Source organism: Salvelinus namaycush, chromosome 31, assembly GCF_016432855.1.
Source record: "Salvelinus namaycush isolate Seneca chromosome 31, SaNama_1.0, whole genome shotgun sequence".
NCBI lineage: Eukaryota > Metazoa > Chordata > Actinopteri > Salmoniformes > Salmonidae > Salvelinus > Salvelinus namaycush.
In genome coordinates, this window is record NC_052337.1 from 35,778,395 (window position 1) to 35,804,691 (window position 26,297).

The window sequence follows — 26,297 nt, forward strand, 5'->3', positions numbered from 1 at the left end:
ATGGTTACCAATAGAGCACAGACACTACAGCTTTACTCATTTATCTCATAGGAAATAAAAGGCTAATAAATGACCTTGTGAATGGTATAGGGCAACATTATGGTGAGTTGAATCAAAGAGATTGTATAATTGCTTAGTATTTGTTCTTTCTTTGTCTGTGTGATACAGTGTGTTTGGTGGTAACCTTCAGAACATCTGAAACTAATGGTGAAGGGTAAACAAGACATTTTCTTCCTCAGGTTCCTGGCCTATATCCATTTGTCCAGTTGACAGTTTTGGTATCAGTCTGTGTTTTGGCTCTAAATGGATCTCAGGACAGAATGGTCATTAAATATATGTCTCTGAAAAAAAAATCATGTTATTTTGGTTCCTTTCTATCAGTTCAATTTGTCTATGCTTAGTCACTGGGTTGAGTGTGAAAGGATAACAAAGGAAACAACCCTTCTGGTAGTGGAGGACAGGGCTTTCTACTTCATACCTCTACGAAGCATCTGGTTAGCTGCAATAAGCATTACGCTGATGATAAATGCAAAGGCGAAGGCACAAATTAGGCTCTTCCGCACACATGTGTGCTTCTGTTGTGTTGGGCTGGCTGTGAAGATAGAGAGAAAGTCAGAGAGAGTTAATAACCTGTATATATAGATAGAGAGAACGTCACAGCAAGAAAACGACAGAGACAGATATGTACAGTTGAAGTCAGAAGTTTACATACACCTTAGCCAAATACATTTAAAGAATGTGAAATCTCAGAATAATAGTAGAGAGAATGAGTCATTTCAGCTTTTATTTCTTTCATCACATTCTCAGTGGGTCAGAAGTTTACATACACTCAATTAGTATTTGGTAGCATTGCCTTTACATTGTTTAACTTGGGTCAAATGATTCAGGTAGCCTTTTACAAGCTTCCCACAATAAGTTGGGTGAATTTTAGCCCATTCCTCCTGACAGAGCTGGTGTAACTGAGCCAGGTTTGTAGGCCTCCTTTCTCGCACACGCTTTTTCAGTTCTGCCGACACATTTTATATAGGATTGAGGTCAGAGCTTTGTGATGGCCACTCCAATACCTTGACTTTGTTGTCCTTAAGCCATTATGTCACAACTTTGGAAGTATGCTTGGGGTCATTGTCCATTTGGAAGACCCATTTGCGACCAAGCTTTAACTTCCTGACTGATGTCATATAATAAAATGCAAATTAATTACTTAAAAATCATACAATGTGATTTCTGGATTTTTGTTTTAGATTCCGTCTCTCACAGTTGAAGTGTACCTATGATTAAAAACATTACAGACCTCTACATGCTTTGTAAGTAGGAAAACCTGCAAAATCAGCAGTGTATCAAATACTTGTTCTCCCCACTGTATATATATATACAGTTGAAGTCAGAAGTTTACATACACTTAGGTTTGAGTCATTAAAACTCCTTTTTCAACCACTCCACAAATTTCTTGTTAACAAACTATAACAAACTTGTTAACAAACTATAGTTTTGGCAAGTCAGTTAGGACATCTACTTTGTGCATGACACAAGTAATTTTTCCAACAATTGTTTAAAGACAGATTATTTCACTTATAATTCACTGTATCACAATTCTAGTGGGTCAGAAGTTTACATGCACTAAGTTGACTGTGCCTTTAAACAGCTTGGAAAATTCCAGAAAATGATGTCATGGCTTTAGAAGCTTCTGATGGGCTAATTAACATCATTTGAGCCAATTGGAATTGTAACTGTGAATTTATTTCAAGGCCTACCTTCAAACTCAGTGCCTCTTTGCTTGACATTATGGGAAAATCAAAAGAAATCAGCCAAGACCTCAGAAAAACAATTGTAGACCTCCACAACTCTGGTTCATCCTTGGGAGCAATTTCCAAACGCCTGAAGGTACCACTTTCATCTGTACAAACAATAGTACGCATGTATAAACACCATGGGACCACACAGCCGTCATACTGCTCAGGAAGGAGACGCATTCTGTCTCCTCGAGATTAACGTACTTTGGTGTGAAAAGTGCAAATCAATCCCAGAACAAAAGCTAAGGACCTTATGAAGATGCCGGAGGAAACAGGTACAAAGGTATCTATATCCACAGTAAAACGAGTCCTATATTGAAGAAGCCACTTCTCCAAAACCGCCATAAAAGAGCCAGACTACGGTTTTCAACTGCACATGGGGACAAAGATTGTACTTTTTGGAGAAATGTCCTCTGGTCTGATGAAACAAAAATAGAACTGTTTGGCCATAATGACCATCGTTATTTTTGGAGGAAATCGGGGGAGGCTTGCAAGCCAAAGAACACCATCTCAACCGTGAAGCACGGGCGTGGCAGCATCATGTTGTGGGGGTGCTTTGCTGCAGGAGGGTCTGGTGCACTTCACAAAACAGATGGCATCATGAGGAGGGAAAATTATGTGGATATATTGAAGCAACATCTCAAGACATCAGTCAGGAAGTGTAACGACTCTCGTCGGTGGAAAGAGAGGAGGACCAAAGCGCAGCGTGGTACGTTTCCATATTTATTGGAACACTTTTTCAACACGAACAAAAACAATAAACAGACGAAAACCGACGAAGCTACAGTCCTGAACATGGGAACACAAAATACATGAACACACGAACAGGAACAATCACCCACAAACAAACAGTGAAAACAGGCTACCTTAATATGGTTCCCAATCAGAGACAATGACAAACACCTGCCTCTGATTGAGAACCATATTAGGCCAAACAACAAACCCAACATAGAAACACAAAACATAGAATGCCCACCCAGCTCACGTCCTGACCAACTAAACAAAGACTAAACAAAGGAAATAAGGTCAGGAACGTGACAGGAAGTTACAGCTTGGTCGCAAATGGATCTTCCAAATGGACAATGACCCCAAGCATACTTCCAAAGTTGTGGCAAAATGGCTTAAGGACAACAAAGTCAAGGTATTGGAGTGGCCATCACAAAGCCCTGACCTCAATCCTATAGAAAATGTGTGGGCAGAACTGAAAAAGCATGTGCGAGCAAGGAGGCCTACAAACCTGACTCAGTTACACCAGCTCTGTCAGGAGGAATGGGCCAAAATTCACCCAACTTATTGTGGGAAGGTGTGGAAGGCTACCTGAAATGTTTGACCCAAGTTAAACAATGTAAAGGCAATGCTACCAAATACTAATTGAGTGTATGTAAACTTCTGACCCACTGGGAATGTGATGAAAGAAATAAAAGCTGAAATAAATCATTCTCTCTGCTATTATTCTGACATATCACATTCTTAAAATAAAGTGGTGATCCTAACTGACCATAGACAGGGAATTTAAATGTCAGGAATTGTGAAAAACTGAGTTTAAATGTATTTGGCTAAGGTGTATGTAAACTTCTGACTTCAAATGTAAGAGCAGCACAGCATTTGTTTATGGAAGTTTGTCCTGTCATTATCAGAGACTAAAAGATCAACACTAACCCTGATCATTTGGTCAACTGTAAGCCGATCAAAACACAACGACGGGACAACCTACACCGGTCACACTTATTGATAGTGGTTGAAAACTCTTACTGTCAATGTCCACTTGGCACTCTTGACTGTCCAGGTGGCTCTCTTCGGTCATGATGATGTTCTCAATGTCTTTCATGGTGAGGTGGTCACAGAAGGTGTCATACAGTAGCCTCTTCAGCTCATCCACTGTCAGCTTCGACATGTCACACTGGGGGACAGTACCAGACACAAACGCTTGAGCACAGGTCTCTGTCTGCATATCAATGTTTGAGCAAGGTTACACAGAGGAGCATTTCTATGTAAGACAATTAGAGGTGGTGCAAAGATTTCTATCCCATCCCATCACCGACACAGTTGTGGTGAATACATTTCAAATAATAGATTATGTTATATCAAATTTCACATATTTGATTTAGAAAAACATCAATTTTGATTAGCCTGGAGCTGTTTTAGATGTGAATTCTTTGTACTGCTATAACGTTTAAAATCATGAACAGCCTCCTGACTATTACGACATCCAATGTAATGAACCATTCATCACAGTGATGAAGAATTTAAATGATAAAGCAACTTATAAACTGTTTGTTTTAATTGTCTGAACATGGCTCTGGAATAGACTCTCTCTCATGAATAAATTGAATAGAAATTTGAATCTCTGGGGAACGCTTGCAACGGCAATTAGGAATATAATACGTGATGTCATAACCACAGTGGCATTGCCCTCTCTTTAATGATTATTTAGCTCCTATCATGTTTTTATGGTAATTTTAATTAGACTGACTGTGGTTTATAATCACAAAAGCTTTGAAAGCCCTCAGGAAAATCATCTCACTCCAATGAGGAAATATTAAGCCATAATTAGCTCTGATAAAGGAAGAGGAGAAAGAGATAGATGAGTGGGCTGATAGCAGATGCCTTACCTTCCAAAATACAGAGTCAAAGTCCGCCCCATGGAACTTATCAGGCATCCCAGCAGCAATAAGTTTAGGTCCAAGCAGTGCAACAAATTCCTCGAAGTCAACCTGGCCATCACCTGCAGGGATAGGAGTGTGGATATTTAGTCAATATGTCGGTCAGCCAGACAGTTTTACACATGTAATGGAGCAAAGGCCTTATCTTGAATGATCTCAGTGAACAGCATTTGAAATTGTGTGTGTTTGTGATTCACCATCCATGTCCAGCCTTTGGATAATAATCTCCAGCTCCACCTCATTGGGCATGTATCCCAGCGACCGCATAGCCACCCCCAACTCCTGCTTTGAGATGTATCCGTTTCCATCTCGGTCAAACACCTTGAAGGCCTCACGGATCTCTGTGGAGAAATGAAGGAACAAAACTCAGATAGGAGGATTGAGACTAGTCTGATGTACTAATGCACTGATAATGGGAAGTTCAGATTTCCCCACCACACAACATAGTTGTCCTGACCTTTCAAACTACCCACAGATAACTGTTAATAATGCTCAGACTTAGAGTTAGGTGGCTTTAAGTTCATATCTTATTGCAGCTAGTTAGCTGATATTTTTATTGCTCAGCTGAATTTGGAGAGCTTTAAATCTCTGAGTGTGTATTTGCATCAAACAGCAGAGAGAGTGAAGTTTTGCATATTTGATGCCAACTGTACCTTTTTCACTTCAAACAGAATACTTTAGCACATGATGAGAGGCTACAAGCCTATTAGCAGTAGCTAGGGGGTTTGGAATAGTTTCCATACCAGATCTTGGAGGGAATAAACAAAATCCTCAACAAAATGGTAAAGGGCTTGATAAGTTTGTTTAGATCAGGTGTGAAATATCCTTGACCTGGAGTTTACCTAGATACAGTACATCATTACTGAGAAATGTGTGCATAAGAAGATCCACAAATAAAGGCTGAGCCTGGGCAGGACAGGGAAACACAACAGATAATAAGGTGAGGGCCTTCCAGAATCAGCTAGTACAAAGTGAGCAAATAATTTTTATTTTTACTTTATTTCACCTTTATTTAACCAGGTAGGCCAGTTGAGAACAAGTTCTCATTTACAACTGCAACCTGGCCAAGATAAAGCAAAGCAGTACGACAAAAACAACAACACAGAGTTACACATAAACAAACGTACGGTCAATAACAAAATAGAAAAATCTATGTACAGTGTGTGCAAATGTATAAGAGTAGGGAGGTAGGCAATAAATAGACCATAGAAGCAAAATAATTACAATTTAGCTGTAAGGGGTGCGTAACTGGTGGCAGGGAAGTCAGACGCAGGAGAGCAGAACTAGGTAATAGCCGGAGCAGTTTAATAGCAAAACCAACGGCATCAAGAAAATAACAACATGGGTACAAAACCCGACGCGCACCAGTCAACATGTGCACAAGCACTTACAACAAACAATACCACACGAAGACATGGGGGGAAAAGAGGGTTAAATACACAACACGTAATGAGGGAATGAAAACCAGGTGTGTGGGAAAACAAGACAAAACAAATGGAAAATGAAAAATGGATCGGTGATGGCTAGAAGACCGGTGACGTCGACCGCCGAACACCGCCCGAACAAGGAGAGGAACCAACTTCAGCAGAAGTTGTGACATTAGCATTAACACTGGAGTGATAGATGTGCAGATGATGATGTGCAAGTAGAGATACTGGGGTGCAAAAGAGCAATAGGGTAAGTAATAATATGTGGATGAGGTAGTTGGGTGTGCTATTTACAGATTGGCTGTGTACAGGTACAGTGATCGCTAAGCTGCTCTGACAGCTGATGCTTAAAGTTAGAGAGGGAGATATAAGACTCCAGCTTCAGTGATTTTTGAAATTCGTTCCAGTCATTGGCAGCAGAGAACTGGAAGGAAAGGCGGCCAAAGGAAGTGTTGGCTTTGGGGATGACCAGTGCAATATACCTGCTGGAACGCGTGCTATGGATGGGTGTTGCTATGGTGACCAGTGAGCTGAGATAAGGCGGAGCTTTACCTAGCAAAGACTTATAGATGACCTGGAGCCAGTGGGTGTGGCGACGTATATGTAGTGAGGGCCAGCCAACGAGAGCATACAGGTCGCAGTGGTGGGTAGTATATGGGGCTTTGGTGACAAAACGGATGGCACTGTGATAGACTACAGTCATGGACAAAAGTTTTGAGAATGACACAAATATTAATTTTCACAAAGTCTGCTGCTTCAGTGTCTTTAGATATTTTTGTCAGATGTTACTATGGAATACTGAAGTATAATTACAAGCATTTCATAAGTGTCAAAGGCTTTTATTGAATATTACATAAAGTTGATGCAAAGAGTCAATATTTGCAGTGTTGACCCTTCTTTTTCAAGACCTCTGCAATCCGCCCTGGCATGCTGTCAATTAACTTCTGGGCCACATCCTGACTGATGGCAGCCCATTCTTGCATAATCAATACTTGGAGTTTGTCAGAATTTGTGGGTTTTTGTTTGTCCACCCGCCTCTTGAGGATTGACCACAAGTTCTCAATGGGATTAAGGTCTGGGGAGTTTCCTGGCCATGGACCCAAAATGTCGATGTTTTGTTCCCTGAGCCACTTAGTTATCACTTTTGCCTTATGGCAAGGTTCTCCATCATGCTGGAAAAGGTATTGTTCGTCACCGAACTGTTCCTGGATGGTGGGGAAAAGTTGCTCTCGGAGGATGTGTTGGTACCATTCTTTATTCATGGCTGTGTTCTTAGGCAAAATTGTGAGTGAGCCCCATTCCCTAGGCCGAGAAGCAACCCCACACGTGAATGGTCTCAGGATGCTTTACTGTTGGCATGACACAGGACTGATGGTAGCGCTCACCTTGTTTTCTCCGGACAAGCTTTTTTCCGGATGCCCCAAACAATCGGAAAGGGGATTCATCAGAGAAAATGACTTTACCCCAGTCCTCAGCAGTCCAATCCCTGTACCTTTTGCAGAATATCAGTGGCTTCTTTGCTGCCCTTCTTGACACCAGGCCATCCTCCAAAAGTCTTCGCCTCACTGTGCGTGCAGATGCACTCACACCTGCCTGCTGCCATTCCTGAGCAAGCTCCGTACTGGTGGTGCCCCGATCCCGCAGCTGAATAAACTTTAGGAGACAGTCCTGACGCTTGCTGGACTTTCTTGGACGCCCTGAAGCCTTCTTCACAACAATTGAACCACTCTCCTTGAAGTTCTTGATGGTCCAATAAATGGTTGATTTAGGTGCAATCTTACTGGCAGCAATATCCTTGCCTGTGAAGCCCTTTTTGTGCAATGCAATGATGACGGCACGTGTTTCCTTGCAGGTAACCATGGTTGACAGAGGAAGAACAATGATTCCAAGCACCACCCTCCTTTTGAAGCTTCCAGTCTGTTATTCGAACTCAATCAGCATGACAGAGTGATCTCCAGCCTTGTCCTCGTCAACACTCACACCTGTGTTAATAAGAGAATCACTGACATGATATCAACTGGTCCTTTTGTGGCAGGGCTGAAATGCAGTGGAAATGTTTTTTGGTATTCAGTTCATTTGCATGGCAAAGAGGGACTTTGCAATTAATTGCAATTCATCTGAGCACTCTTCATAACATTCTGGAGTATATGCAAATTGCCATCATACAAACTGAGGCAGCAGACTTTGTGAAAATTTATATTTGTGCCATTCTCAAAACTTTTGGCCATGACTGTACGTCCAGTTTGCTGAGTGGAGTGTTGGAGGTTATTTTGTAAATGACATCGCCGAAGTCAAGGACGGGTAGGATAGTCAGTTTTACGAGGGTATGTTTGGCAGCATGAGTGAAGGAGGCTTTGTTGTGAAATAGGAAGCCGATTCTAGATTTAATTTTGGATTGGAGATGCTTGATGTGACTCTGGAAGAAAGGTTTACAGTCTGACCAGACACCTAGGTATTTGTAGTTGTCCACATATTCTAGGTCAGAACCGTCCAGAGAAGTGATGCTAGTCGGGCAGAGGGTGCGGGCAGCATTCGGTTGAAGAGCATGCACTTAGTTTTACTAGCATTTCAAAGCAGTTGGAGGCCACGGAAGGAGTGTTGTATGGCGTTGAAGCTCGTTTGGAGGTTTGTTAGCACAGTGTCCAATGAAGGGCCAGATGTATACAGAATGGTGTCGTCTGCGTAGAGGTGGATCAGAGAATCTCCAGCAGCAAGAGCGACATCATTGATATACACAGAGAAAAGAGTCGTCCTGAGAATTTAACCCTGTGGCACCCCCATAGAGACTGCCAGAGGTCCGGACAACATGCCCTCTGATTTGACACACTGAACTCTATCTGAGAAGTAGTTGGTGAACCAGGCGAGGCAATTATGCATACATCAAATCAAATCAAATGTATTTATAAAGTCCTTCTTACATCAGCTGATATCTCAAAGTGCTGTACAGAAACCCAGCCTAAAACCCCAAACAGCAAGCAATGCAGGTGTAGAAGTACGGTGTAGAAGGTGTAGAAGCATACCTTCATATCAGATTTCAGCACACCAAACTTCAACAATACTGTGCTCAAATGAGGTATACAAATTAAATCAAAACGCTATACTAAACCTGTACACAATCCATGCAAATGTGCATAGGTTGTTTTCCCTCAACTTGTGCCAATTTAAATCCACATTTGTTGGCAAATAAGCCTTCTAGTGCAAAATAGGTTTTAAATATTGCAGTTACTTAATTTTAACAAGACTCAACGGGTTTGATAACGACTAACTGCAAAGTGGAGCATGTGTTTCGAGGAACTGGTTGCTATATTCCCCTGTTGAATGCATAATCCAGGTTACTTAGACAGTAACACAATTGTATGTTTACTGTGAAACAATGAGCAACTGAGTGGCCATAGGCCATTTATATTTAGTGAGCTGAGACAAAGTCCGAAGGTTTTGGCTTGTGGGATCGAGCATCAAATACCTCCACAGCATCCACTATAAAACATGCATGGGGTCTGAATTACAATATAGTGAAGTAATTAGACACCACAACTCAGTTCCATTTGACAGGAGAATGGTAATAGTCATAGTCATAGAATGCAAACGAATTAGTCGAGACTCCCCTTACTTTAGTTGTGATGAATACTTTGAGCACTTGCATTCATGTGTTAACCTTCTGTTAAATGTTTGCAATTGATCAAAGGCATATCGGAACCTCTTTTGTGTACTTAGGACTGAAAATAAATGTGTCTGAGTGTCCCTAACTATAGGCAGAGCGTCAACTATTCTGCGGCCAGGGTCAGACTGACCTTACTGCTCTGGGACACAACAGCAGGATCAAGACAAATCACACGTTACAATTACAGTGAGTGCTTTTATAGCAAACTGTTATGCTTCCCAGAAAGCACATCAAAGGAAAACTATGATTCATGAATTCTATAACAGTCAAATCAATAAGTAAGTTGTTTTGATAGCTATTGTTCAGTCTTCACATCCTATGTACGATGGAGATTAATACGCCATTGCCAAGGTTATCTTTTTTCGTACACTCTTAGAAAGAAAGGTACTATCTACAACCTAAAACGGTTCTTTGACTGTCTCCATAGGAGAACCCTTTGAAGAACCCTTTTTGGTTCTAGGTGTAACCTGTGTGAAATGGCTGGCTAGTTAGTGGGGTGCGCGCTAATAGTGTTTCAATTGGTGACGTCACTCGCTCTGAGGCCTTAAGTAGTTGTTTCCCTTGCTCTCCAAGGGCCGTGGATTTTGTGGAGTGATAGGTAACAATGCTTTGATGGTGTCAGTTGTCGATGTATGCAGAGGATTGCTGGTTCGAGCCCAGGTAGTGGTGAGGAGAGGGATGGAAGCAAACTGTTACACAGGTAGAGCCCTTTTGGGTCTGGGTAGAAGTCTTTTGGGTTCCATGTAAAACCCTTTCCCAGAAACTTCTTCATAAAACCAAAAAGAGTTCTACCTGGAACCAAAAAGGATTCAGGCTCAGGTGAAACTGTTTTTGGTTCCAGGTAGAACTATTTTGGATTCCATGTAAAACCCTTTCCACAGAGAATTCTTCATGAAACACAAAAGAGTTCTACCTGGAACCAAAAAGGGTTCTACCTGGAACCAAAAATAGTTAAACCTGAGCCTGAACCCTTTTTGGTTCCAGGTAGAACTCCTTTGGGTTCCATGTAAAACCCTTTCCACAGATAATTCTACATGAAACCCAAAAGAGTTCTACCTGGAACCAAAAACAGTTCCACCTAGAACCAAAAAGGGTTCTACCTGGAACCAAAAAGGGTTATTCTATGGGGACAGCCAAGTGTACCAAGTCGTTTTATGGATTTCTCTACTCTTGGCTGTATAAGGAAGGTTGATACAAATACCAGGGCCTCATTGTAATAAACAGTTTATGATAATAATGATACCACATATAATGATAGAGATAGGCGGTTAAAACAATAAAAGGAGTGGCTCAATAGCTTGCGTTGACAGTCCTTTGTCAATAAAATCATTGTTTAGTGTGTTCTCTTGGAAGCAGACAGCTAGGCTGATGTTTGTTTATTTTTCATCTCCCTCCTGCATGGCTCTGTTTGTTGGCTCTGTTTGATCTGCTGTCAGGTTATCACCTTTGTCTTTCCTTCATCATCTCACTGAAAGAGAGATCCTCCTCCTCCTCCTCCCTCACAAGTCTCGCATAACCCTATTTGTGATTTCAAGTCTTTGCATCAGTCAGACTGACATCCCATGAGCTCTAACAGAGAGATGGGGTCACATCGCCCTGGCCATCAGACATCATTCAGCCCTGCTCAATGCCTCACAACAATAATAGCAACCAATGTCCTACTTCCACCTGACCAATGGGTGTGATTGAACAATTGTCTCATAGCTCATATAGTGCCAACTCTTGTTGTCTTTTACTGTTGAGATATGATGCCATCAGAATGACAAATGCAACACCCCTTGGAGTGTTGTGGCTGTAGAGACAGTCACCAGTCACCAGACTGTTATGTGGGCAGCAATAAATCACTTATTTTTGTTTGTACTTCTTTACTATTTCAGCACTGCTCCACTGATATACACATATCTTGATATGTTCATTGACAAATACTGAATATAAAGGTATGATTTTGCTAGCCAGTGACCTTGGCTCTTTGTCACATATGATTATGAATGAGTTTTTAATGAGTGAGAGAGGTTGAGGGTCATAGATTCTTGACTAGGACCACCTTCTTGGAAAATGAGTTTGTAATTTTGATTTGTCTTAGTTCTTCATTAAATGTCAAGGGTATGGCCACCGCATTGGTCCTGTTCCAAGAAGAGTTACACTTGAACGCCTTTTAGGTTCCATGGCATATCCTGATTTCATTTTTTTTTCTCTGAACTTTGAAAGTTGGTCAAAACGTAATGTTTTCCAAAGTTAGCTTAAGCTGTAGAGGTATTGAGTTAAAGTCATGGTCTGTTGCTTCAAGAATGTAAAACGACAAAGTCTAGCTTGCTGCCTGTGCCTGTCAATTTTCTTCAAAGTCATTGCACAGCTGCAGATCATTGACTGGAGTTGAAGTCTCATGTCGACTATCATTATTAATGCTCACAGTACAAGTCTGATCTTTGGAATTGCTGACATTCCTGAGCAGTGAAAGCACTATGAATACGCACCAAACCACATTCCATTATTGTAGAATTCATTTACATTCATTTAAGTCAATTCCTCCATTTCCACCTGGAAGTCACTTAAAAAAAGATTCCAATCTAGATGTGTATTAAAATCTCCTCGATCAATCTGCTCTTTATTGAATAGAGCAGAAATAAACAATTTCTGGTGTAGCAAGCCCAGAAAGGGGATCTCGACAGGGGTCTGTCTGCGCCGTTCCCCTTGAAAAAAAAAGGTAACCTCTGAGCCTGAGCTCTACTCTTCCCCAGTTCCTCAGGACCATTGGTTCTCTCTCTGAGGAGGACAGTTTTTTTCTGCTCGTCTGTCTCACTCGGCTTGTAGCTCTTGTATGGGCGATATAGCTGTATTCTGCACTGTCCCTAATGCTTTCCCAACCGATGACTAACGACAATGAAACCAAAATGAAAAAAAAATTGCTAGACTGTGCGGAGCCAACTGACTGATAATGGGGTTTATATGGTCGTCAAATATTTAAAAGCCTCTTTGGTTGTGCATACATCTATCAAAGATTAAATTACTTTATTCACAGCCATCTCACTGTATTTGCTGAAGCTGGTGTCAGATATCTTTTTTTAGAGACCTCCCACTGTGCATAAGCTGGTTTAATCAACATTTTTCAACATCATTTGTCAAGTATTGTGACGTGTAATCTACGTGAAAAATACATAGGATTTGTAAAAAGTAATCAATTGTTGTTTTTGAGGGTGAAATTTCATCATTGCAACCACATTTCAACACAGACATACTTTATATAGAATATGTTTGTCACACCCTGATTTGTTTCACTTGTCCTTGTGCTTGTCTCCACCCCCTCAGGTGTCACCCATTTTCCCCTGGGTACATTTAAGTCATTTAGCAGACGCTCTTATCCAGAGCGACTTACAAATTGGAAAGTTCATACATATTCATCCTGGTCCCCCCGTGGGAATTGAACCCTGGTCCCCCCGTGGGAATTGAACCCACAACCCTGGCGTTGCAAGCGCCATGCTCTACCAACTGAGCCACACGGTACTTATACCTGTGTTCTCTGTTTGTCTGTTGCCAGTTTGTTTTGTTTCGTCAAGACTACCAGGCTTTTTACCTCTGTTCCTAACTATGGATTGTTCCTGGTTTTCCCGGTTTTGACCTTTTCTGCCCGCCCTGACCCTGAGCCTGCCTGACGTCCTGTACCTTTGCCCCACTACTCTGGATTACCGACCCTTGCCTGCCTTGACCTGTCGTTTGCCTGCCCCTGTTGCTGTAATAAACATTGTTACTTCAACACAGTCTGCATTTGGGGCTTACCTGAAACGTGATAATGTTGAATTATTTGTACCTTTAAAATAACATCAGATCTTCAACTTTAAATCCACTATAAAAAAAATATTTTTGAAAATAGGCTGGGTGTAGTTTTATTTGGATTTCATGTAATGGACATACACAAAATAGTCCAAATTGGTGAAGTGACATGAAAAAAAGAACTTGTTTAAAAAATAATAATAATAATTGAAAAGTGGTGTGTGCATATGTATTCACCCAATTTGCTCTGAAGCCCCTAAATAAGATCTGGTGCAACCAACTACCTTCAAAAGTCATAGAATTAGTTAAATATAGACATGATCTGTCACATGATCTCAGTATATATACACCTGTTCTGAAAGGCCCCAGAGTCTACAACATCACTAAGCAAGGGGCACCACCAAGCAAGCAGCACCATGAAGACCAAGGAGCTCTCCAAACAGGCCATGGACAAAGTTGTGGAGAAGTACAGATCAGGGTTGGGTTATAAAAAAATATCAGGAACTTTGAACATCCACCGGAGCACCATTATTAAAAAATTTCAAAAATATGGCACCACAACAAACCTGCCAAGAGAAGGCCGCCCACCAGAACTCACGGACCAGGCAAGGAGGGCATTAGTCAGAGAGACAACAAAGAGACCAAAGATAACACTGAAGGAGCTGCAAAGCTCCACAGCTGAGATTGGAGTATCTGTCCATAGGACCACTTTAAGCCGTACACTCCACAGAGCTGGGCTTTACGGAAGAGTGGCCAGAAAAATCCATTGCTTAAAGAAAAAAATAAGCAAACACGTTTGGTGTTCACCAAACAGCATGTGGGAGTCTCCCCAAACATATGGAAGAAGGTACTCTGGTTAGATGAGACTAAAATTGAGCTTTTTGGCCATCAAGGAAAACGCTATGTCTAGCACAAACCCAACACCTCTCATCACCCCGAGAACACCATCCCCAAGGTGAAGCATGGTGGTGGCAGCATCATGCTGTGGGGGTGTTTTTCATCGGCAGGGACTGGGAAACTGGTCAGAATTGAAGGAATGATGGATGGCACTAAATACAGGGAAATTCTTGAGGGAAACCTGTTTCAGTCTTCAAGAGATTTGAGACTGGGACAGAGGTTCACCTTCCAGCAGGACAATGACCCTAAGCATACTGCTAAAGCAACACTCGAGTGGTTTAAGGGGAAACATTTAAATGTCTTGGAATGACCTAGTCAAAGCCCAGACTGTCACGCCCTGACCATAGTTTGCTTTGTATGTTTTATGTTTTGTTTGGTCAGGGTGTGATCTGAGTGGGCATTCTATGTTGTATGTCTAGTTTTTCTGTTTCTGTGTTTGGGCTGATATGGTTCTCAATCAGAGGCAGGCGTTAGTCGTTGTCTCTGGTTGGGAACCATATTTAGGTATCCTGTTTTCTATTGTGTTTTGTGGGTGGTTATTTTCAGTCTTTGTGTGTCTGCACCAGATAGAACTGTTTCGGTTGTTTCTTTGTTGTTTTGTTATTTAGTGTTCAGTTTTGATTATTATTAAATATCATGAACACTTACCACACTGCACCTTGGTCCGACCATTCTTACTCCTCAGACGAGGAGAACGAAGACTACCGTTACACAGACTTCAATCCAATTGAGAATATGTGGTGTGACTTAAAGATTGCTGTACATCAGCGGAACCCATCCAACTTGAAGGGGCTGGAGCAGTTTTGCCTTGCAGAATGGGAAAAAATCCCAGTGGCTAGATGTGCCAAGCTTATAGGGACACACCCCAAGGGACTTGCAGCTGTAATTGCTGCAAAGGGTGGCTCTAAAAAAGTTTTGACTTTGGGGGCTGAATAGTTATGCACACTCAAGTTTGATGTTTTTTTGTCTTATTTCATGTTTGTTTCACAATTTAAAAAAATGGCTTCTTCAAAGTGGTAGGCATGTTGTGTAAATCAAATGATACAAACCCTCCAAAAAAATCTATTTTAATTCCAGGTTGTAAGGCAACAAAATCGGAAAAATTCCAAGGGGGTGAATACTTTCGCAAGTCACTGTATCTACAGCTACCATTTAGTCTCCCATCCAGGGTTTTATCCAAGAACAGCCTATCTTATTTGTCACTGTCTATTACTAATGTGCTATTGTGAGAACGATTGTTGAGAGATCTCCACTCCAACTAAATAGATTCCCTGTTCCTATCAAAGTCATTCCAAAGGGTAAGTTTAACATAATAAATGAAATGTGACCGACCATACTTTCTCACTCATACAGTATATCATCAATGATGCTGTTTAGGCCTATATAGCAATTGCAGTCATCCACAGCTATACAGCTAAATTCAACCCAGAATTCACAAAAATAGGTAATACAATAGGCCTAGGGTTTCAAGCTCTGATTTATTTCAGATTAAAATAAAAGTTAAAGAACGGGATTAAGCCAGTGACTCAGATGGAACTATCCAAGCAGTAGATACATCTCCTTTAAATGTTGATATTTGGTTGAGTTGTCAACCAAACACAATTCAATCCTACTTTTGTAATACAGTAAATAGCCTAAAGTTAAGGCTATCTTGCAAACTAATTTAACATTCAACCTTAAAATGAGTAACACATCCATGGCCACATTTTGAGGTTACTGTAATTTAAAATGTCTTATGTAAACGTATAAAGTGTGTGAGTAAGGGGCTTAATACAGCTGTGTGCATGTTTAAGATAGCATGCATTGGTCATCACAGCTCTGTGGAGATTTTCACAATTGCTGTAATAATCTGTGTAGAATCTCGAACGCCATTGATCACCTGGACCATGTAAACTTTTAACGTAATCTCAACTGCAATCCAGGTCATTTGGTTCTGATATTAGATTAAGAACAGTGATAACAGAATCTGTTGTATAATTAAACAAAATAGCTGACATTGTTTTCCCATTTGAACTTTACTGTGCTTTTAATTTGTTGAAAGTGCAGTGATTGACATTTGGGATACAACTAACCTAAAAATCAGAAATCAATTGTTTTTTCATTGGAAGTTGGTTGTGCTTTTAGATGGTTGAAAACATAGTGACAACACATTGGCAATTCAATTAACTTTTGGCTGTGATTTTGAGTGGGTGAATATAGGTTGTAATCTCATTGAATAACGTCTCAACCAAATATTACCCAATTATCAATGTTGAAATGGCGTGGTGTGCCCAGTGGGCTGCTCATCCATTTCATGAGATTTCTCTATCTTTCAACAGGCTTTTCTTCTTATGATAATACAGCTGAACTCGCACTGTGACATTGGTTCTGCATTCATTGAGGCTGCATCTAAGAGAGAGAGAGATAGAGAGAGAGAGAGAGAGAGAGAGAGAGAGAGAGAGAAGAGCCCTCCTCTTCAAATAGCTTACTGTAAGCCTAGAGCGCGCCAACAAATTATCACAATCTCCATTCCATCTTTGTTATGACTAATCCCGGGTTATCTCTTCAGGTTTACAGATAATACAAGAGACTAAGCTTCTTCTGATGTGCCATGGGAATTGCAGTACAAGCTGTCTGCTTAGATATAGCAGAGCTGAGCTCTTCACAGTGGTGGTGAGGTAAGGTGAGGAAACCACCTCATAGTTCACAGTATTCTGGGACCCTGCAAATGAGAGGAAAAGCCTCACTGGTACTAATTTAAACTGCTGGTGAGTCCATTGGGACACCACTGCTTACCATATGTCAACATTTGGCATAGGATTCCCCATTCTGGGAATTTACCCAGCTACATACAGTAAGTGATCAGGGTAACAGTGTTTGATGAGAACAGCACTATATACTAGTGTTATAGTTTGTTCAAACAATGCCATGCCATTTTGTTCTATAGCACTTAGAAAACCTTGTAAATCTTGCTCAATAAAATATAATGCTGATGATTCTTTCTATTACAGATGGAAGATCTTAATTTGATCACTCTTTTGTTGCTGAGAGTTTTCCTGCAGATGAGCTTCGGTATTTACATAAATTCACTAACACATGGTTATATTAACAGTTTTCCACTTTTCATGTAGCCTCATTTTGACCAGCCAATAGTTTAACCACCGATCAAGCAACATTATGGACTAAACGTTCAAATCCTGTTGCTGCAGGATTCTTTTGCTGTGACAATACTGGTCAAATTAAGATCCTACACCTGTATGTATGCACTCTATTATATCCCGATTAGAGTCCAGTGTGTTTCAACTGTGTGTTTGGTACTATGTGGGAATCAGCTGATGGGGGACTAGAGGTTTGTGGGTCTCTGTCAAATGTTAACATTGTATCAAATATAATAGTAGATTAATTGATTTGCAGATTTACAGATAGTAGAGACAGAAGCCTCCCTCTCCTTTATATGAGGTGCTTACTGCAACCTCTTCCCATTTGTAACCATGCATGAAGATAGCTTTTGCATACAAAGTGGAAAGTGATCTGAGCCCTACTCCAATGCCTGGTGTCTGGGGGATCCTTTGACATGCTGTGATCTATAAATAAGGTTTGCAGGCTCCGTCAGTTGTGCGTTGACAAACAGGAAGAGGGGTGGGGAGAGACCGAGATCTGGGACCTCACTCTAAGGAAGTCAGTGCTGTGTGGGCGAACCACCAGTCTTATCTAGCTCGGCAGACATATTCAAGTGCCACAACTGGCAGTTAAAAACACTTTCCTGACTATGCAATAGTTGTCGAGGTACACTTGAATTAACTGTGCAGTCTGATTATTTTGAGGAGTTGACTCTTGTTTGTAGGAACTAGGGATTGGGAAGAATGATAAAAAGTGCCATTCTCTTAAATCCCTATTCCCGTTTGTTTTCACTGATGATGAATATAGTATCACCTCCCCACTACATATTTAAAAACATATTTTGAATATAATTTTTAAATGCATGATTTTTGTCACTTAACAACTATAATAATTGTAATTTTGATGAGAAAATGTAAATGTCACAATTATCATATTAACACATTGCAGTGTTATCTTCAAGGAGCACACAGGTTTTCATATTTGAACTTGGACAGTGCAGTATTATAGTGTAATCAGTCACAGCAGCCAGCCAGCCACCCAGCCAAAAACACAAGCCAATTATTTCAGGAAAAATAGACAATTGGCACCTGTGCAAATTTTATCAAGCCTTTCCCCTCATAATCAACCTGTCCTTTTTCCACCCCCCTGTCTGAATTTGGACAGCTCACTGTGCCTGTTACATTGGATGATCCTCAATGAGTAAACAGCAGTCAAATGGCTTCCTCAATAAGTCAATGATTTGCTGCAGAGCTCTGCCTGCTGCACTGTCCTTTGGCTGGCACTCCACCTGCAACATATGGCATCTTGGGCATTTTTGTTTTGATCTAATTCTATGAGTTGGGCCCCGTCATGGCTGGTCTTTTGATTAGAGTCTCAGTTCCCCAACAGCTAGTTTTTTTCTCCATGCCAAATAAGTTGCTCAAAGCAATGATGGAATTTTAGGGCGAGACAGCTTGGCCAGATCTGGGGCCAGGGCGACCAACTAACAGCAGAAATAGAAATGTCATTATCCGTGTGAAAGACACAGCCATATCTGATCTGACTGTCATCTCTATTTTTCTTCTTGTTGACTTTGCTCCAAAAACACTAGCCTTTAAACAGATTTTGATTAGGGTGTTACAACAACAAAATCTCCACTCTCAACTTTCACGAAATGTATGAAAACACATTCTATTTCATGCAGGGCCTTGTTTGTGCCCAAGGCCATCCGCCTGGTTAATAGGAACATTAAGGAAGTCTGATGGACTATTCTAGAGATAGTTTACCCCTACAATTAATTAAGAACTGTGAATACCATTAACTTTAAGTTTCTTAAATTGCACTATGCACCCTGAACTGATGCCTTAATAAGTGTTTCTATTTATTTTTTACACTGTCAGTGTGTGTTTGTCCTGTCTGAAGCACCCTGTCAGCCTGGAAGGAATTGCCCCTTGGGGATTAATGTAGTTGTGTTGTGTTGTATGTGTATCTCATCATTGCTGGAACCACCAAACTGCCCTTTCAGACAGGAAGAATGCTACTATATTCAGGCAGGGTTTTGGTTTTTACCCAATGCCAGACAGAGGATCTCTTTAATGATCCCTCTGCTGAGATGCAGCTGGACACCAAAAGCCAGGGAGATTTTGTTACGATGTGAACTTTAGAATCAGGCTTTTTTAAATGAAGACATCCCCTATGAATTGAACTACACAGCCCATTCTTCCTGGAGTAGTAAATGAATAATAGTCTCGAGTTGTGATATTTGGTTAATCTTGTAACCCAGGACCAAATCTACTGTGGAAGACTAGGTTCCCTATTACCCAAACCCATAGGTTCTCTATGGTTTGCAACCTCCATCGACAAACTAACGTCAACTAGAACAATGATGCATCAATGTCAATCAATCCCTAACTAAAGATTTGTATTATACTGTTGATTGTTTTAATATCTATGTATTTACTGTAGTTCACAAATCTCCACCATGAACCACTTTATTTCAGAATAAAGTGGCTTTTTTCATTATCATCTGGTGCTTCCAGGTAGCATTCACACCTCCCTGCCCCATGTCATATTCTGCTGTCAATCATCAATGACCTTCAGAAAAGCAGCCAATGTCATGAATATATTCACTTCTTATTGGCTGCTGTGAGTCACACTCGTCATCAGCAGTCATCACAGATTGTGAGTTCCAATGCCATACCAGGCAACACATATGGACTGAAAGGCACAATATCCTCTACTTCAGGGTCATGTCACGCTGGATTGTACTCTAATGACTGTTCTTTTCTTAAAGTGTGAAAAAGTTAATAATTGCCAAATGTTTTTTTTCTTCCATTTGAATTGTAAGTAATTTGTTCTCTATGATTCAGATCTGGAAAAGACAGACGTACCCAGGTTATATTCTGGAGTGTCGGCTCGTCTTTGCTACTTTATGTTCTCTCAGGAAATGCCGGCTGAATTATTTGTTTTTTTTATCCTGCTACACAGTTACACTTGGTGATATCATCTGTCTCCTGATTTTTACTCTATATGTCCCTTCCCTGCAGCACCAATGCATTACTTATAAGTCATAGCTTTAATTGAATCACATCAGAAAGGTTATTAGAGTAGGCAGATAGATACACTCTGTGGATGCTGGGTGGCTTCCAAAGGAAATACTGTAACTTGGAGTGGGAAATAGACAGGGGCTTCAATAAATAATGTATTTATCTGATTAATGGAGTTAATTGAGTGATTGCTGTTGAAATATATAATATCTGTAACAGACACATGCTTACTCACAGGCAGTCTGAATCAACATTGTTTTGCAAGATACAGACGATTGATAAATCATCTATATTGAGGGAGAGCTATTCCATTTACTGCTAGGCATAACAAAGATTTGGAAGATGTAGGTCCAGCAAGTTTTCTGTGAAACAGGAGTGTATGGAGTCACTATAAGTATCATTATGTGGGTGTTCTTGAATTGCGGTGGCATTTGGGTCCTTTACCTTTGCAACCATGAAGAACACTTTAAAATGACAAATAGTTACACATCAATTAGGGTTGCAAAGGGTTGGGTACTTTCCGGTAAATTTCTGGAATTTTTCCGGAATTTTTCCATGGGAAGTTAAGCCCGGTAATTTTGGTAATTTTGCTTAAATTCATCAAAAAAGTTAGCTTATAACAGTGAACCTTTTTTGTGGGATACACATAAGGCAATTCTAGGTCTTGTGACATATTTTGGTTAAACTATCCCTAATTCAATGGAATTGCAACTCTCTACATGCACAGTGCATTATTCCATCACATGTACAGTGCATTCTTCCATCACATGTACAGTGCACTCTTCCATCACATGTACAGTGCATTCTTCCATCACATGTACAGTGCATTCTTCCATCACATGTACAGTGCACTCTTCCATCACATGTACAGTGCATTCTTCCATCACATGTACAGCTGATTCTCAGCTGTACGTGAGAGACATTTCACTGCAGTGGACATTTCACTACAGTGGACATTTCACTGCAGCTAATGTAGAAGGAAAACCTGTGTACATTTGCAAATATTGTGCCAAATCGTATGTGAAGAATGCAACAAAGATGCAGAATCATCTGGCCAACTGCATAAAGTTCCCTCAGCGCTCACAACAAGCAACCTCTGACAAAGTCCCTCTACTTCTATTCGAGGTGAAAATTATGAATCAGACACCTTATCGATAGCAACAGCTCATGGTCCTCCTGGAATCAGAAGTTTTTTTGACTCAATGGAGTAACGTAGTCAGAGAAATGCTGATGAATGTCTTGCTCGAACTGTGTATGCAACTGGTTCACCGCTGATGCTCACAGGCAATGTGTATTGGAAGAGATTTCTGAATGTTCTTCGCCCAGCATACACCTCTCCAACCAGACATGCTTTATCTACTAATTTGCTGGATGCAGAGTTCAACAGAGTTCAAGTGAAGGTCAAGCAAATCAAAGAGAAAGCAGACAGTATTGCAGTCATCTCTGATGGATGGTCGAATGTTCGTGGGCAAGGAATAATTAACTACATCATCTCCACCCCTCAACTAGTATTCTACAAGAGCACAGACACAAGGGACAACAGACACACCGGTCTCTACATTGCAGATGAGCTGAAGGCAGTCATCAATGACCTTGGACCACAGAAGGTATTTGCGCTGGTGACAGACAATGCTGCAAACATGAAGGCTGCTTGGTCTAAAGTGGAGGGGTCCTACCCTCACATCACACCCATTGGCTGTGCTGATCATGCATTGAATATGCTCCTCAAGAACATCATGGCACTGAAAACAATGGATACACTATACAAGAGAGCCAATGAAATGGTTAGGTATGTGAAGGGTCGTCAAGTTATAGCAGCAATCTACCTCACCAAGCAAAGTGAGAAGAATAAGAGCACCACATTGAAGCTGCCCAGCAACACCCGTTGGGGTGGTGTTGTCATCATGTTTGACAGTCTCCTGGAGGGGAAGGAGTCTCTCCAAGAAATGGCCATATCACAGTCTGCCGATATGGACAGCCCCATCAAGAGGATCCTCCTGGATGATGTATTTTGGGAGAGAGTGGTAAGCAGCCTGAAACTCCTGAAACTTATAGCAGTAGCCATTGCACTGTTTTAGGGAGACAATGCCATCCTGTCTGATGTTCAGACTCTCCTTGCAGATGTAAGAGAATAAATCCCTACTGTCCTGCCCACTTCAATTTTGCTCCAAGCAGAGGAAACTGCAGTTCTGAAATACATCAAAAAGCGTGACGACTTCTGCCTGGAGCCCATACACGCCACAGCAGACATGTTGGACCAAGTATGCTGGCAAGAGCATCCTGTCTGGTGCAGAGATCAACAAGGCCTACGGTGCCATCACTACCGTTTCTTGCCACCTTGGCCTGGATGAGGGCAAGGTTGTTGGCAGTCTGGTGAAGTATACTTCCAAGCAAGGACTTTGGGATTTTTTACATTTCTATCGGAGGGATATAATCATTTGCAATTATGTCTACTTATGATAAGGTAAAAGGTTTATGTTTCTGTCTCCGTATGATATGGTAAATATATCCAATGCAAAAAACATCTACATTTAAATGGTATTAATATGAATGTGCATATATTTCCGTTAATTCCCATATATTCCCGTTAATTCCCACGGAAAGTTTCCACCTCTGAATATTCCCCAAAATGTGCAACCCTACACATCATACATTCTTTTTTTTGTATTGAACGGTTTGTCAATGATAAAACATAACATAAGTTCTTTATATTGCAAAACATTATGTTTATGCATTGTTTAAGGTACTTAGGCTAAGCTAATTGGCTTCTTCCAGTTGTGACATGTTTTGGGGGTTTAGAGATATCTATTATTTTGAATGCTATAAAGTAAACAAAAGTATGTAATATATTGTATAGATCAATAAAAACAAAGAAGGCTAATTAAAAGTTGTATGTCATTGGTGTTAACGCCTTAAAATTCACTAATTACAAAGATATTCAAGGACCATTCAAGCAACATTCAAACAAATATTGTCTAGCAATATTCAAGGCATACTTTTACAAGCCTGTAAGCCTTGGAATGAATAATAGTTCCTCATAGCACTAATTCAGATTGGCATGCCTACAGGAAAAAATTGTTAGAAAGGGGTATTCTTAAGGATTCTTCGGCTGCCCCCATTGGAGAACCCTTTTTTCTTCCAGGTAGAACTCTTTTGAGTTCCATGTAGGGATCTCCAAAATGGTTCTACCTGGAACCTAAAAGGGTTTTTCAAACGGTTTCTCCGACCTATGGGGACAGCCAAAGAATCTTTTTAGGTTCTAGGTAGAACCTTTTGTTTTAGAAATTGTTTTATAGTTTTTATTTAACCTTTATTTAACTAGGCAAGCCAGTTAAGAACAAATTCTTATTTACAATGACTGACTACCACGGCCAAACCCTAACCCGGACGACGCTGGGCCAACTGTGCTCCGCCCTATAGGACTCACAATCAAGGCCAATTGTGATAAAGCCTGGAAACGAACCAGGGTTTGCAGTGACGCCTCTAGCACTGAGATGCAGTGCCTTAGACCGCTGTGCATACATTCTCCTTGGTTTTAATGACTTTGCAGATGGTAGAACTACCATCAAAACAGATTATGAACAACAATTACAAAAACGTTGTGCTAACTGATGTCTCCCAACCATAAGTAAAATGTATTCACGCATGACTGTAAATCGCTTTGGATAAAAACGTCTGGTAAATGGCATATGTTTATGCCGCAATTTTAACAGCTGGGAACATGTACGTTGTCTTCTGAACAAGTGAATGAGTCAAGACAAGTATGATAGAACATACTAGGGCAATCTGCGTGCATTTGAAGTTGTAATTGCTGCTCTTGTGTGAGACCATTGTGATGTGCTAACATTTAGCCCCGTAGCTGTGGCGCGCTCTCCAGGGTGCTGAACGGGTGAGATCGAGTGACTCATTGCACCGTCAAGGCAAGGGTCATTTTCTTGACCTGGCTGTATCGATCCTCCACATGCAGAATGGATTTAGTCAAGACATGAACCAATAGATATAATAATCATGACTCACCTTCCACCTCATCCTCGGGCAGGTTAATGGGGGTCCGGTATGATAGGATATCTGGAATAGTGCAATTCCCCTTGTACATGAACCTTGTGGTTCGCACTGGCATTCGCACGGGCATTTCTGCGAGGGAAAATCTGTGTCGCGATCTTCATATAGCTCACTGTAGTTTGCTGACCGAAACTTTGCTATAGTCCACTTTGGAGAACAACATTTTGCAACCGGAAAAAAAGATCTCTGTTCAGGTTCTGTCACTTGACCGTTATTGTTTTTTGGTGTAGCCTGTTGAGAAAACAGTGGCGGAATCGAAGCTCGCGAAGTCCCGGACAAAGTGGCAGGTGTCTCTGCTTTGTCTTCAATGCATGTAATGCCTATACATCAAGAGTGCTTGTGTAGCCTATATGTCACATCAACTTTGCATTACAATTACCGAAGGATATAAGTAGGCCTACTAGATATATTGCTGAAACTTTATTTTTGGTCGTAATTCTATCTATTTTATTGTCTCAAATAAACATAGCAAATATCTTTGTTACATCAAAACCAACTATTTTAATCGGCACATTGCAAGATATTTTATTCCGCGTATATGGGAATAAAATAATGATACAAAAATAGAAACTACAACTATATATATTAAAAAAACGTGTCAACTACAAAAGCAATTCGAGAGCAGTTTATGTCTGCGCTGGCTTTGAAATGCATGTCATTTCATATTTGTTAGACTGAAGACTTCTATTTTCTGTTTGATAGGATTAACATGAACAGATTTTTTTTTAAAGTCCTACAGGTCGTTGTTTTGTACAAGGTATGTATTGCCTTCCGTCTCCCCACACTTTCCTTTTCCGTTTCCTTTATCTTCACTTCTGGAGACCAGTCGATAAAACTGTAAGTAGCCTAGCTAATAGCCCCCAAAAGCTTCTACCGGTAGCCTATTGAAGATATTTTCGTCTGTAACGTTCTCATTGAAAATAAAACCAGAAAAAAAACGAAATAACATCAAACTAAGAACTAGAGTTGTCAAAGTATTCAACTGTCAAGGGATTTCCTGGGCGACCCACTGCGTCTTCAGATGGATCCTTGAGGTTGATCCTCCTCGAGCCGTCTGCTCTGCACACTGCCGTCTCATTTTGTTTTTCTCAGTCCAAGCTCCCCAAGCTTTTCTCTCCCTCCAGTGATGACACCTCCTCCACCTCCCCTTTCTAAGTAGACTAAATTATCTAATTGAACACAAAAGTGTCTCTCAAGGTTGACATTGATGACTGACTCGTTTTACTAGTGATGCTTGAACATGATGGTCATTGTATCTTGTATTACGGCACGTAATGTTGAATGAATAGATGGACAGTGTAATCGCCTACCCATGGAGATAGAGACATGATGTCGTTTTATATAAGAATATAGTTTTATTTCTAGAGATTTGTATTTGATAATACAAATGTGCAAGGGCTGATCCCGAGTAGCAAGAGGTGAACTTCAGTTTGGTTTTTATTGGAGGACACCTGCTGTGGTAGGAAGGTCAAAGCCGCGCACCGTAATTCAATTTCAGCACCAAGGATAGCGCATTCTAACGTTCATACACTTACCGCACTGCCTCTGCTGCATGTCAGTCTGAAATCGCAGAAACCAAATGCCCCTACCATTTCCTTTTGAAGTTCTTCAATATGTTTTCAATGAAGCATCATTTAATAAAGCATCCATCACTCAAGTCTGTGGATGAAGCAAACTAGAATCACAATTTCTGAACTGTGTAGAAATTATTCAGCAGCGTGTGTGCATATGTGTGTGTGTGTGTGTGTGCGCCTGAGTGTATATATATTTATGCGCTGCTTGTTTGTTGGCTATGTGTCAGGATTCTTTACATAGTTGAATGAGAATCCTGTGGTGAGGGCTCTCTATGGTTTCTTTGGCTGTTTTCGTGCTGGTTTGGCTGACAGGTCTATTCCCTTCTGGAT

General features: G+C 40.8%; 1 protein-coding gene across 1 annotated transcript; it reads right to left on the reverse strand.

The window, feature by feature from the left end:
• Positions 1-467: 467 nt before the first annotated feature.
• On the reverse strand, positions 468-24,463 carry LOC120025577 (calcium-binding protein 7-like). The gene is made up of 5 exons (XM_038970133.1): positions 24,349-24,463; positions 4,651-4,794; positions 4,403-4,515; positions 3,543-3,690; positions 468-592 (listed from the first exon to the last, which is right to left on the reverse strand). The coding sequence occupies exons 1-5, from the start codon at positions 24,461-24,463 to the stop codon at positions 468-470; spliced, it is 645 nt and encodes a 214-aa protein (XP_038826061.1).
• Positions 24,464-26,297: the final 1,834 nt, after the last annotated feature.

Coding starts and splice junctions, on each gene's coding strand:
- LOC120025577 (XM_038970133.1), bottom strand. CDS start 24,463: ATGCCCGTGCGAATGCCAGTGCGAACCACAAGGTTCATGTACAAGGGG. Junction 3,691..4,402: donor TTGACTCTGTATTTTGGAAG/GTAAGGCATCTG, acceptor ACTGTCCCCCAG/TGTGACATGTCGAAGCTGAC. Junction 593..3,542: donor GTGCCAAGTGGACATTGACA/GTAAGAGTTTTC, acceptor CTATCTTCACAG/CCAGCCCAACACAACAGAAG.